Here is a 12,776-nt window from a genome sequence, read left to right on the forward strand (position 1 = left end):
AAAGCAACGTTCCTGTCCTCATTATTGACATCTCTATTTTGCCTCTAAAGAGGAAATAAGATTCCGCATTGATAAGCAGGATAAGTATACAATAAAAAAGATTTGGGGTGGGTAATATCGATTAATACATCAGTTATTTTCTCTTGCTATTTATTCTGCTGCTTCCTTTTTATTTTTTATTCGTTTTATTTTTATACCTCTGAATCTATGCAAAATGGTGCTCCTGTTTTCGATCGCATGGTATTTAATTATCTAACAGGGGGTGGATAATATAATTGCTAGGCAAGAGCACTGCACAATGTATGAGAGAAATCAAACTGTGAAATGGTTCCACAGAAAAGGACAAAATGGGTATAACTCGAGATTATAAACAGAACTAGGTGAGGCTAAACTAAGGACGGGGACAATGCAGCCCCACGAGAGCAGTTCATTGGATTTAATCGCAGCACGCACAGCATCGTATTCGCATAAAAACGAGTCCAGAGGTCGCTACATGATGTACGATGCAACAACCATGGCGGAAATGCTCATTGTTGCCGCCATCAAAAGGTTGATTTGATTATTGTCAAACAAATCATATCCAGCCTCCATCTTGCGGCTTTCATGCTCCAGATCAGGAGAGCTTCCCAAGCTAGAAGAAGAAGAGCGACGCTTCCTCAGGGATGGCCCAGAAGTCAAGGTATTCGCAATGTCTTCCGCAACACGGATCCTGCTTACATCTCGGTTAGATGGTTCTTCAAGGCCGGTTATTATTGATTCGCCGGGATGCACGAGAACCTAGAGATGAAGTTTAGCTTTATATGAACGACAGGTAGTTTGAAGGGTAGATGCCTAATAAGACCTACTTTCCGCCCTCCAGCTCCTTCTACAATCTTGCCGGTACGTTTATCAACGACGCTCGCCTGGAAGAGACCTCCTAGAATGCTATCCACCACGCTTCCGAGCGTACCACATATCGCGATGGCTACAATCCAGGAAGCTTTCTCCCGCCAACCCCAGGCTGTCCCTCCTTCGAAACCTGACTTTGTGGAAGCATCTCCAGGATCGAGGGGGCAGAATGGAAGTATCAAAGATGTCACTGCAATGAGAAAGGCTCCAAGAGCACCTGCCAGGAGCCCTATCACAGTAACGCCTCCATTGGTGCCCGGAGGCACTTTACGGAAAGTTATTGAAGTGATCAGCCTGGGCTGGCTTTTGGAAAGTATCCCAAGTTCACTCGAAAATGTATCTGCAGCTACGACAGCGTAGTGCCTGTTGTATTTGATAAATCAGTATATGTAAATGACGTAGAACGTGCAAATTTCTTTTGCCATCAGAGAGTTGGGCTTACGCGGTAATCCCCACCATGAAATAATCTCCCCCGTACGGAAAACAGTAAGACTCTGGCCGATTCTCTTGATGTGATCGACCTAGATCCAGGAGAATTAAAATTGACGCGACGACAGAGTTTGCTAGCACCTGGACATGAGTTCTAGCTCCCTCCCCTCCAAGGGATCCAGATGAAGAGACAGTCAGTCTAGACTTGACGTCATGTTTTATCTGGACATACATGACCGTCGTCAGCAAATACCCTCAGCTTCAATGTAATTAAGCAGACCGGTTAGTGGAATAGACCTCACCTTCGTAACGTAGGTCCCGCTCAAAAAGAAGACGACGAGGAAGGCAAACGGCGCAGAGCATGGATGTAATGCATGAACCACAGCCGTGACCGCGGCAGCAACTATGCCAACTGGTGTTAGGGACTTCCGAGACCAGGCTCGATACACTAGAGCTAGAGTCGCAGGCACCGCAATGATCGGCTTCATGATTGGGAATTCTATCTTTTGATCTAATAGGTTACGCAGAAGGAAACCTCATGGTCAAGTTATATATTCGTAATTATAACCGAGTTTTGGCAGATCTATTGGCGTCTCAGCATGGTACGTCTAGCAATACTATTGTCCTGAACAAGCTTGATACGTACCCTGGCGTCCAAGAAATCTTGAAATAGATAAAACATATAGATAATTCTACAACTTTAAAAGTCGACGAGACATTGTCACCAAATGTATTGATTTCATCTGTAGATTGTCAGCTGTTGTCAGGAAGCGGTTGAGGCGGAGAGGCTGAAAATAGACTCTGAGTGGTTGTATTGCGGTACGCTAGTCTGTAATGGGAACATTAGCGCCTTGTGTGATGTATGATGTAATCCTGTGGTTCAACCAGCGACCTTCATCAGGTCCAACGGCGAGAAAAGCAACTTGAAGTTGATAGCAATAGAATACAAAACATATCACACGAGGCATGAAGTTCTTCTAAAATGCCACTGAGGCCTATACCTTTGGCCCTCAAAACTCTAACACGAACCTTCCCTGTTCTCAGCCGTGCTTGCCAAAGCCGCTCAGTGCATCTAGCACCCCCTTATCTCCTTGATGAATATATACCACGGCATCAACTTTTATCATCAGTGGATGCAGCAAAGAAGCGCTCTAAGGCATATGCCCATTTGAGGAACTGCAATTTGTGCCCCCGACTATGCGGAGTAAACCGGTACGAAAAGACAGGTTATTGTCTAATACCTGGAGAGACTGTGAAAGTCAATGTGATTGCGCCGCATTTCGGAGAAGAGCCATGCATTCAGGGGTCAAGAGGGAGCGGCTCAGTGTTCTTCTCGATGTGCAACTTGAGATGCACATTTTGTCAAAACCACGTTCGTTGTATATTCCTTTCTGGAGGCTTGATCCCGCTCGCCGGACACGTTGAACGTTGGCTAACGATACATACCACAGGACATTTCACACCAACGTAATGGATTTAATCTAACACCAGAGGAGTTGGCAGAGTGGATGTTAAAACTACAGAACGTAGGGCAGGTCCACAACATCAACTTTGTCACCCCGGAACATGTAGTTCCACAAGTGGCCCTGGCGATCCTCACCGCTGCGGACATGGGTCTCAAAATACCTATCATATACAATACGTCTGCATTTGACTCCTTAGATTCCATAGCTCTACTAGACGGTCTCATCGATATATACCTTCCAGATTTCAAAGTCTGGAAGACCAGTTCTTCCAAGCGGCTCTTGAAGGCAGATAACTATACTGAAACGGCGATGGAGAGCATTAAAGCGATGCATGCACAAGTCGGGGATTTGAGTTTTACCTCTGACGGTATTGCGAAACGTGGGGTGCTCCTTCGACATCTAGTAATGCCAGGGATGGAAGACGAAGGGCGGGAGATCGTGCGTTGGCTGGCTGAGAATGTATCGAAGGATTTATATATTCATATTATGGAGCAGTATCATCCCGATGCTCACGTTGGCAAGAAGCGACGAGGAAAAACTGGTGGCCAAGAGATTCGGTATGCGGAAATCAATCGTGCGATCAATGATAACGAACTAGACGCTGTCAAGAACGCGGCTAGGGATGCGGGCCTATGGAGACTGTGTGAGCCAGCGGAGCATGCAAGCTTTTACGTATGAAAAGTGCATCCCACTGTAAAAGACATGCTTTTCTTGCACCGAGTGAATAGCCGCTAATGATAACGACTCCTACAATTAAACAATTGCGAACCTTTTGATTAACCGTTAAAACTGCTGGTATTGCCGCCGACAACCCTGCTGCCCCATTTTCCATCATACATCTCGTTGCTCCGAAAACAATCGTCGTTCGAGGCGTCTTCGCATTTAAAGTATATTCACAGTTGCCCGAGAAGGCAGAAGAAGATACTGTAAGAAGTAACAAGTAAAATCTAAGCATATTCAATCAAAATCAAAACGGCTAAAGCAAAAAGAAGGGAGAAGGGCACTATAGCTATAGCCTTTTCGGGTCTTTCGGAGTTCCAACAATAAATCGTTCCTCCCAATAAGGAAATAAATAGTATGCTGGAGGTTGGCTCTTCAAAGTGGATTGAGAGCCTTAGAGGTTGGTGGGAACTCCAGTAAAAGATATTCAAACCCCTAGTTTCCATGTTACGTCGCCTGGTTTTCGCGGCTTAAAGCATGTTTTTTCAACGGTAGCATTTTCATCTGACGAGAGTCCTGCCACACTGCCATACGGGGCCAATGTAGGGATGTTGAAAAATTCTGGCTGGGCGGGTGAAGGTGACCGGTGTGTTTTGGCGCTTGACTCTGGCATGGTCCACGATAGAGAAATGAAAGCTCCCATTAAACCGCCCTGGTTGTTGATATGCCAGGTTAAAAATTAAGTTAACTCTGACTATAACTAGGGGTTATCTGGGGTTGGTTTGGGGATGCGGTGCAAAAAGATTGGCTGCCAAATTATGGGCCAATCCCACATAACGGCGGCCAATGAGGATCTGTTGAAAAACTATCTGAAGTAATTAAATTTTGTAGCAGGAGGAATACCTCAAGGAAGTATAGATACGTGTGACGATGGCTGGAGGAATGTAACGGGGCATTTTCACCGTTTGCAAAATAAACGAAATGTGTTCAACTGCAGATGGATGATTGAATCCGAGGGTGGATTCCGCAAAGCTCTCATTTAGCTCTCTTTGACCAGAACATCGGCTTCTGGGGAGTCTCCACATGCGGTGGGGCCTGGGCTGTTGAATACTGTGCTTACTTACCTGGATGGAGCCTTGTGTGATTTTGTTTCTTCATTTCGGTGAGCAAGCACCAAAAATCCCCGTACGGACCAAACAAGTCCAGAATTCATATTTACCACCACGGCTTCCCCGCCCCCACCATGCTCAAGGAGAAACACACATACACAACATATGACGAGTTCATTAACAATGCTCCCGTTTCAGAGGATGACATCAACTTCTTCTCGGCCATTCCGTGCGCCAAGCCGTTCCTTAACAACCCATCCACGTATCGCGTCATCCCGTTCCTCCCGCGCTTCGATAGAGGGGAGGAGGACACGACGGACAGGTTCTTCAGTAACGTAATCAACACGCCGGAGACCGTCCCGCGATTAGTCGCTGTTGTGCGCAGACCCGAATTGAACCCAATGGCTGCGGCGCTATCAGCTAGGGGTTCGGGGACGGAGGATGAAAAATCGACACGGTCACCGACAACACCGCCCCCACCTCCAGCCGCCGTTGCGCAAAATTCGCCGCTGGCTGAAGATGCAGACTTTCTCCTCCTCCTCCAGCTGGGCCCCTCGCTAAGTGGGTTCCGCGACACGGTTCATGGCGGCGTTCTTGCTACGTTGCTTGACGAAACGCTGAGTAACTGCGTGGAAGCATTTAGGCAGGATATGCCAGTCAATGGTGGAGAGTCCAGGCCGCGTTTATACACTGCAAGATTGCAACTTTCTTTCCGATCGCCTGTGGAGACTCCTGGAGTAATCATCGTGAAGGCGTGGTTGAAAAGGGTGGAGGGGAGGAAGTGGTTTTTGGAGGGTCAGGTTGTTGGCGAGGATGGGACAGTTAGAGCGGAGGCACAGTCGTTGTGGGTGATGGAGAAGGCAGCAAGGGGGAAGCAAGCTGCCCTTCTGTAGGTACAACTGGGCGCGTTGCCGATGTAATGCTTACAGGAAAGAATGCGACTCAACAAAATGGCTTACAAGCATATAGAATATTGGCTGGTTGGTGGATTGGCCAACCACCACGAAAAGCATTGGTGGTTGGTTTTTCGAGAAATATAGGTAGCTTATACAATAAAATAAATATCATACATCAATAGACTTCTTTTTCTAGACGTCTTTCTCAAAGTAGATATCCATACATATATTTTCGGGACGACAGCTGGGATAGCTCGGATAGCGTAAAAGTACATGTCCACGATCGCCCAGAAAACAGCGGACAAAGATACAGATCCTGGTCAACCTGCCAAAGGAAATAAGGAATCCTTTATACATCGAAGAATTGTAAGGGAAATACACGCCCCTTTCACATGTCGAAATTGAAAACGGAGGATGGGAAGGAGGATTGAAATAAGTTACAACAAGAAGAAGAGTATCATAAGAGGAACAAAATGAGAACCTCGCTGGCCGCCATGAACGCCAAACAGAATGCGGGGGTGGTGTACATATATCAAAACCAAAAAAAAAAGATCACTGGTATATATATGCATGTGTCGAAGATGAGATGATCCGTTGCTCTCTATAGTCTGCTTTTTTGTCCATCATATTCCTCAGCGCCTAGAAATGTAGGAGAGAAAAAAGGTATATCGAAAGGAAAATGAATAAGTATGTATAGATTCGAATCGTTTTATGAGAAAAAATACTCGCTGTTTTTCAGTTTCGTGACGTCGAATTGGCCCTGCATATAGTTAGTAAAAAAGAAGTCAAGGAGACTTGTACAAAAAAGCAAATATTGAACATGTGATAAAAAATTTAATGCATACCTTTGTGGGAACAGCGCGGAAGGTCAACGGCAGCCAAACCCAAATAGGGGCAGGTTTAGACTTGGCCTTCGGCTTTGTGCTTGGTGATGCTGCAACATCGAGACCCTGGTCCATTGAGAGCTCGTCCGGCTGGTTGGAAGGATCAACTCTCAGTGCATCACCCACAAGCGATTCTTCAAGCTCATCTAAGGGGTCTTCCGAAGTGACTACTCGGTCCCCCTTGGGCTTTACGGATTCGTCCGGCGGAATTTGTCCGATGCCTGCTACACCGAGAGATTGCATTGAGGCAAGTGAGGACTCAGCATCCTGGAGCTCTGCAACGAATTTTCCAGCTGTGACCATTTCACGGCCCTGGGTCTGCAACTTCGGGTCGTTGGATCGCAGGAGTTTCAGTCGCCTATACTCATTAACAAGTTCATCCAGTTGGGCCTGCTTGCTATTTGCTGATTTGGTAGTCTTGCGCCATTTCGATATCGCTTTTGCCAGTTGCGTATTAGGCTGAACGTGGGCTAGATACATGTGGTTTGCGTATCTAGTTTTGAATTCGGAAGCCAGTCTCTGTATGATATCTTCGGAGTGCATTCGAACAAAGGCATCACGAAGCACACGGTTCATGGTATCGACATCGGCTGCGTGAGTCCAGAAGGAGTCGTGGACAGCAGAGAATGAGAGACCGAGTTCGTCGCATTTGACCGCGGAAAGAAACATGTGAGTAGCGTCAAGGGAATGGACGAAATTGGGAGGGAACGCCTGTAGTTGTTTGCGCTTGTTGACGACATCACTGGCCTGAGGGTTCCGGATGCTAAGCTGCTGCAAATCGCTAAAAACTTTGACGCAGGCAGCGTCTCTATAGGGCTGGGCAACTGGGAGTTTCAAGGGAGTTGTCCAGACAACGGTAGATTTGAAGTGGGATTTGGGATCCTTGATATTTTTTGCCAACTTTTTTGCACCTTGGAATCTCCCCACTACCTTGAGGTTCCGTTCGTCTGAAAGGGCCTCGATTTGCTCAGGGCTCAAGGACTGACTGATACGATTTGCACAATCACCAAGCCAAAATTGGATGTCGTGGGCACCAGTAAACATCGAACCTAATGCAACAAATATCTTTCTTGCGATATATGTGGCGCATTCACCTGCAACCCCAGAATGCAAGAGGTCAGGATAATGATCCACCAGTTGTTTCCGCACCTGCCGGATCGCCCCGAGGAATGTGACACCGTAAACGTTGGTCATAACCGTTTGTTTCACAATTTTCCTGGTGATTTTGTCTTCGAGTAGTTTTGCAGTTTCATTCCCCTTGGCTGCATCCTTTTGAATGGATTGTTTGACGTGTTCTGCAACGCCGGTATAAATATCCGAGGGGCGATCGGAAGGCTCAAGGTTCACCTGTTGGGCGCCGATAACATCACCTCCCAGGGCAGCATAATGCTGAAGACCATTGCAAGAACCATCTTGATGAACAGGCAGGTGGGAGACAAATTTGGTTGGGTCTTCTAGTGCCATCGCATTTGTCAATTCTATACAGGCTGCAAGACACTGAAAGGGGTCTCCAGCATCAAGCCACCATCTTTTGCCCTTTAAGCCATTAATGGCGGAGTCTCTGATATCTTCCAGGTGGTCCATTGCAAACTGCTCCCGTTCCTGGAAACTAGCTTTATCGAAACCAAACACATTCGCAAGATGAATTTTTAGCCACCTCAAGCCGCTTGCGCCTAATTCGCGACCTTTACTGAACAAGAGAAGACCACGGCAATGATCGGCACCCATTTGATTAAAGTATGGTGGCATCGGATATGCGCGGCCACGGAAATCCAAGTTGTGGGGGAGATAAAAGGTTTCGTTCCTGTACGCTCTAGCAATTTCTAATTGGAAATTCTGGAAACATCGCTGTGAATGGTATCCTGTACGAGCGTTAGTGGCATGCATTTTTGCCCGATAATAATCTTTAAGGATATCTCGGTCGTCCGTGTCGGGCTTTTCTGGTTCGATGATATTTGGATTTTCAGGAGCAAGGTTAGCAATTTCTTCGCCACTATTCCAGGCCTCGAGCATCACATTCAAGACCCCTCGGTTGATTTTCCAGCCAGTTTTTCCTAGGACGGTTAATCCAGCAAAGACAGTATCCAGGTCTCCACGGGCTGCTGCGGTTTCCACATAACTCAGCTGAGAGATATCCCCTTGTTTGACTCGCATGACTGTCGACGGATATTCGAGAAAGCCACCTCCTCGAGCACTGGTCCAGGGGCGTGGAGGACAGACCATGGGCAAGTGTTTCGCTAACAATTCACCGAGAGGTTCTCGGCGTAATTTCTCTACGATATAGTCATTGGCATGAACATAGCCAACTCTAAACCCACGTTCCAATTGGTAAACACGTCTGAAAGCGGCTTGGTCAGTCTGCTTTTGGTGGTTTGTTTTCGGATCTTTGGTAGGAACAGGAACAGTTGCTGTCGACAACAGCATTGACGCAAGGCAAGCTCCAATTTTGGCTTGAACAACGGGTGACCAATCAACTGGCCTTTGGCTTTGCTCAAATCTCGCAATTATTCGTCGCCATTGAACTTGGGCCTTTCTTGTGCCCTTGTGGACAAGCTTATCGATGAGGGCCGAGGTTTTCTTTGTAGGTTTAGACTTTTTCTCCAATTCACGCAATTGCATCGCCAAGTACTCGTCGTAGACTGCCTTTCCCACGTACATCACGAGCCCTGTCAACTTTACCCCCTTATCCACGCCACTTTTATTGAGAGCATTAAAAGTGCTAAGAATAGTCAGGGCGGCGAGTTTGTCGGTCTTGATCGCTCTCAGATATGGAGATATTTCTACCCGTTGGCTGTCCGCCGGCGACATGCGCGACTTCTTTTCAGATTCCTCGATACGTTCCAGCTCCTCATTTATCCTTGACATGAGCTGTGTGTGCCAATCGTATAGAAAGGCGCCCATCGGCTTGCTGGGAATAGGATTGACTCCAACTCTGTGCAGCATTTCGCTTTCCTTCTTCCAACGGGCAATAGCTGACTCGACGCAATCTGATTCTAGGCGACGTTGCCTCATCTGCGCATAAGCCAGATCCTGTTCTTCTTGGGAACCAGTCAAATCGGGTGGTCTTGGAACCGCTTGTTCCGAGTCAAAAATAGATAAAGTCTCTCTCAGCGAACTGAGGCCAAGTCCTCGTTGATCGGTAGGGCGAACAATAGCAATATCGTCAGGAGGGTGCAGCTTCGGTTTAACTTTAGAAAAGTCTTCGTCCGGTTCGATGGAGGATTCGTCGGGCATGGTTGAGTCATTATAAGCATTTTCGGAACATATCTAGTTAAAGAATATCATGTAATTAGTCACAAGAAAAAAAAAAATCCGTAACGCGATCAACTAATAGAGCATACCTCTGATAGCAGCCCCAAGTCCGCTTCCGATAATATGGGAAGACCCAACACTTCCTCTTCAATCTCTGCATCCTTTGCAAGATTCCAATACCTCCTCACTGTTCGTTTCTGCTTATTCTCAAATAACATCCGTAGCGCCATCTTAATCATCAAGGCGTAGGTTATGGCATCCGGTTCCGCAAAAGCATACTTCATGTCGACTTCAAACCATTTCTGCGCCCACCACACCATCCCGTAGCGTCGGTGGACAATCATATGCGAGATCATTGAACGTAGATATTTGTTGTGAAGGTCAAGGACTTCCGGCGTACCGTACCCAATGAGTTTGGCGACACGATGAATCAGAATCTCCGAGCGACGAAACATAGCAGCTGAGAGACTGACATCTAAGTTTGCAAGCATCTCACTCAGCTCGCCTCCAATTCCATTAGATCTTCTAACAGAAGGTGGCCGGCTGATTAGGAAATCCTTTCGTATGATGACTGAAGAGGTATCGATGTCGTCGGGCTCCGGATAAGGAAGCCGCTCGTTCCATGGCGAATTCGAAAGAGGGGAGACATTTAGAGGCGAGTGGATCTCTGCATGCCCATATGGTAGGCCCTCGAACGGAATATTGATATCTGATGTCGCTGTCGCTAATGAACGGGTGGATTGTAAGGATAGGGAGTTGGGAGCCTCGAGTGTTGGCAGGATAACCGGTCGACACAAAGTTTGAATTCTGCTCGATTGGCACTTCAATCGCGGGTACACAGAGGAAATCCACGGGGAAGATAGGTGCTCATACGATCTGCCTAATTGGAGTAGCGTTTGTCGCCGTTGAGCGGCCCGACACAACATGCTTGCAGAGAACTAGAATTCTGATTACAATTGATAGAGATGAGCAAAAAAAGGAGGGAATAAATGAAAGGGAAAAGGAAAGTAAGAAGGAAAAGAGAAAGAAATTAAGCAGCTCCCTCCCCTCTGCGTTCCCGACAAGACAGGAGATTGCTTGGGCGTTGAGATCGGAATCTCGAAAGAAAATTATTTCGGGAGCTTTTAGCTGGTTCAGCAGATATGCCGGATAATAATTATCCCGTACTAAAAAGCTGACAGGTCATGTGATTTATTTTCGACTCTTGCACGTTTTGATATCAACAGATGGTGCAGGAGATCAGTGGATTGGACGGGAAGCAATGGTTATTAACTGAAAGGGATTGTTCAATTGTAAATAGTATATATATGTGTATGTTACCAATGGTGTCTTACTCGGTACAAATCGTGATCTGACCATGAACTTCCACTACTCCATCTAGTCGACTGCCTCAACCCTCCCACGGGCATCAGACGGTCTCCGCGCCTTTCTCCGCAGCTTCATCGCCCACCCGGCCATCTCCGGGTTGATAGGGTCTATCCTCGGCGCACTCATTCCATCAATATAGTCTTCGGGAGTAATTGCAGACTGCAACAGCGGAGGCTCATCCAGCGATTGATTGAACATATATTCCTCATACTTATCCCAAGAATCTTGATCCTACATATAGTTAGTAAATTTGAGTTTTCGTTAAAGATAACCTGGAGGAGTATTTCAATTTTCCCATACATTCTCATCGATCCATGTGTATTTCTCCCATTTCTCCTCATGCATGCGCCTCAGAAGCCCGTTATTGCTCGCAATATTACCCGTTTCAGCCTCCGCAGATTTGACCTTCATATCGATCGCGCGGGCCTCAGTTTGCACAGCGCGAGACCCGCCCTCTTCGTCAGCGTCGCGTTTGCCTTTCGCTATGGTTTTGTTCCGTGCGGATACCTCGTCAAATGCGTCCAGATGGTGGAGTTGGGAACGGAGCTGGACGACCGCAGACAAAGGAGCCAAGTGCAGTTCATCTAAAAAAACAGAAAGAAGAGCAAAAGAAAACCCGCCGCTCTGTTAGCATATAGGTAGAATAGCCCAAGTCAGAAAAATGGAACTAAGGGATCGCACATACTCTCCCTAAAGGCCCCCAACATGTAAACCGGGTCCCCATCAACAGGCTCCTTAATCCTCCCCCCGAGCGTCTGCGTCGTCATGATGACCCCGGCCTTCTCATCTTCATAATCCAGCATATCCTCCTCATCCCCCGCAAAAATCTGCTGTCTCCTTCTTCTTCCCGTTGTAATCTCATCCTCCCCATCCTCAACACCCACAATGCCAGCACCAGCACCAGCACCAGCACCAACAGCCAACCCCTTAGCCCTTGCCCCAGGATTAAACCCACCCGCCATCCCCATCGTGCCCCCTTCAGCAATGACCCTACTCTTCCTCAGCGCATTGCCGTATCTACGCCCCTTCTTCTCATCGTAGTTGACATGCGTGTTGATCGGTATATCGACTTCCACGAGGCCCGTACGCGGTTTCAGACGGAGCTCTGTAGGTTTCTGGTGGGTTGCGGCGTTGTAGGGCTGTGTGGCCTGGCGGTCTGGGTATTGGAGGAGGAAGCGCCGTATTTGAGAATCGGTTATGTAGATATCGTAGGAGGCTATTACGGGGTCGTCGGCTGTGGGGGGAGGGGTTGTTGTGTTTGTAGAGGCGGATGTGGGTGCGGGTGCGGGTGCGGGTGCGGGTGCGGGTGTAGAAGCCGTTGCATTTCTTACGGTAGCTACGTGACCTTGTTAGCTTTGGACAGATGTATTCATGCGCGGGTTCATGTTTTGTTTAGTCTTATATGTCTTTATTTCCCTCATTCTTCTGGGATCAATGCACGATGAGGGCTATAGGTATCGACTTACACGTCATGGTGTTGAGGGAGGAGGGGTGCTGACAAGATAGTAAATCACAGCGTGGCTAATTCAACCCATTGAAGATAGCATTTCCTTAAAACTGGCTAGGATTGTTTAACAAATTTTTACGCTTCTCCGAGATGGTCGTTGTCAGTACTAGTACTTTGCTATCTTAAGCTCAATGTGACAGAAAGCTTTTTTTTTTGTTTTTTTTTTTTGGTGCTCTTCTGACACAGCTAAAAACCCTAACCAAAATTTAGTTCCAATTGTGCAGGTTTCCATCCACAATTCGCATCAATCAGGTATAATATTAACGGGCCATTGATCTGTACTTAAAACAATTTTCTATGTGGGAATTACGGAGCTT

At 47.1% G+C, this 12,776-nt stretch overlaps 5 protein-coding genes across 5 annotated transcripts; 2 read left to right on the forward strand and 3 right to left on the reverse strand.

The window, feature by feature from the left end:
* Positions 1 to 178: 178 nt before the first annotated feature.
* Positions 179 to 1,805, reverse strand: HCBG_05041 (DUF92 domain-containing protein; the record flags this gene model as incomplete). Its single annotated transcript, XM_045432090.1, has 4 exons — positions 179 to 777; positions 846 to 1,251; positions 1,331 to 1,539; positions 1,620 to 1,805. 4 exons carry the CDS (start codon positions 1,803 to 1,805, stop codon positions 490 to 492), a joined length of 1,089 nt encoding a protein of 362 aa, XP_045287302.1.
* Positions 1,806 to 2,265: 460 nt separating this feature from the next.
* HCBG_05042 (pyruvate formate lyase activating enzyme) lies at positions 2,266 to 3,461 on the forward strand (the record flags this gene model as incomplete). The annotated part of the gene is made up of 2 exons (XM_045432091.1): positions 2,266 to 2,689; positions 2,769 to 3,461. The coding sequence occupies 2 exons, from the start codon at positions 2,300 to 2,302 to the stop codon at positions 3,459 to 3,461; spliced, it is 1,083 nt and encodes a 360-aa protein (XP_045287303.1).
* A 1,225-nt stretch (positions 3,462 to 4,686) lies between these two features.
* On the forward strand, positions 4,687 to 5,496 carry HCBG_05043 (uncharacterized protein; the record flags this gene model as incomplete). Its single annotated transcript, XM_045432092.1, has 1 exon — positions 4,687 to 5,496. One exon carries the CDS (start codon positions 4,687 to 4,689, stop codon positions 5,443 to 5,445), a length of 759 nt encoding a protein of 252 aa, XP_045287304.1.
* Positions 5,497 to 6,157: 661 nt separating this feature from the next.
* Positions 6,158 to 10,510, reverse strand: HCBG_05044 (mitochondrial RNA polymerase; the record flags this gene model as incomplete). Its single annotated transcript, XM_045432093.1, has 3 exons — positions 6,158 to 6,208; positions 6,294 to 9,599; positions 9,674 to 10,510. The coding sequence occupies 3 exons, from the start codon at positions 10,508 to 10,510 to the stop codon at positions 6,158 to 6,160; spliced, it is 4,194 nt and encodes a 1,397-aa protein (XP_045287305.1).
* Positions 10,511 to 10,851: 341 nt separating this feature from the next.
* On the reverse strand, positions 10,852 to 12,425 carry HCBG_05045 (uncharacterized protein; the record flags this gene model as incomplete). The annotated part of the gene is made up of 4 exons (XM_045432094.1): positions 10,852 to 11,183; positions 11,253 to 11,536; positions 11,638 to 12,288; positions 12,419 to 12,425. The coding sequence occupies 4 exons, from the start codon at positions 12,423 to 12,425 to the stop codon at positions 10,962 to 10,964; spliced, it is 1,164 nt and encodes a 387-aa protein (XP_045287306.1).
* Between the last annotated feature and the right edge of the window lie 351 nt (positions 12,426 to 12,776).

The sequence above is a fragment of the Histoplasma capsulatum genome (assembly GCF_000150115.1).
Source record: "Histoplasma capsulatum G186AR genomic scaffold supercont2.6, whole genome shotgun sequence".
In the NCBI taxonomy this organism is placed as follows: Eukaryota; Fungi; Ascomycota; class Eurotiomycetes; order Onygenales; family Ajellomycetaceae; genus Histoplasma; species Histoplasma capsulatum.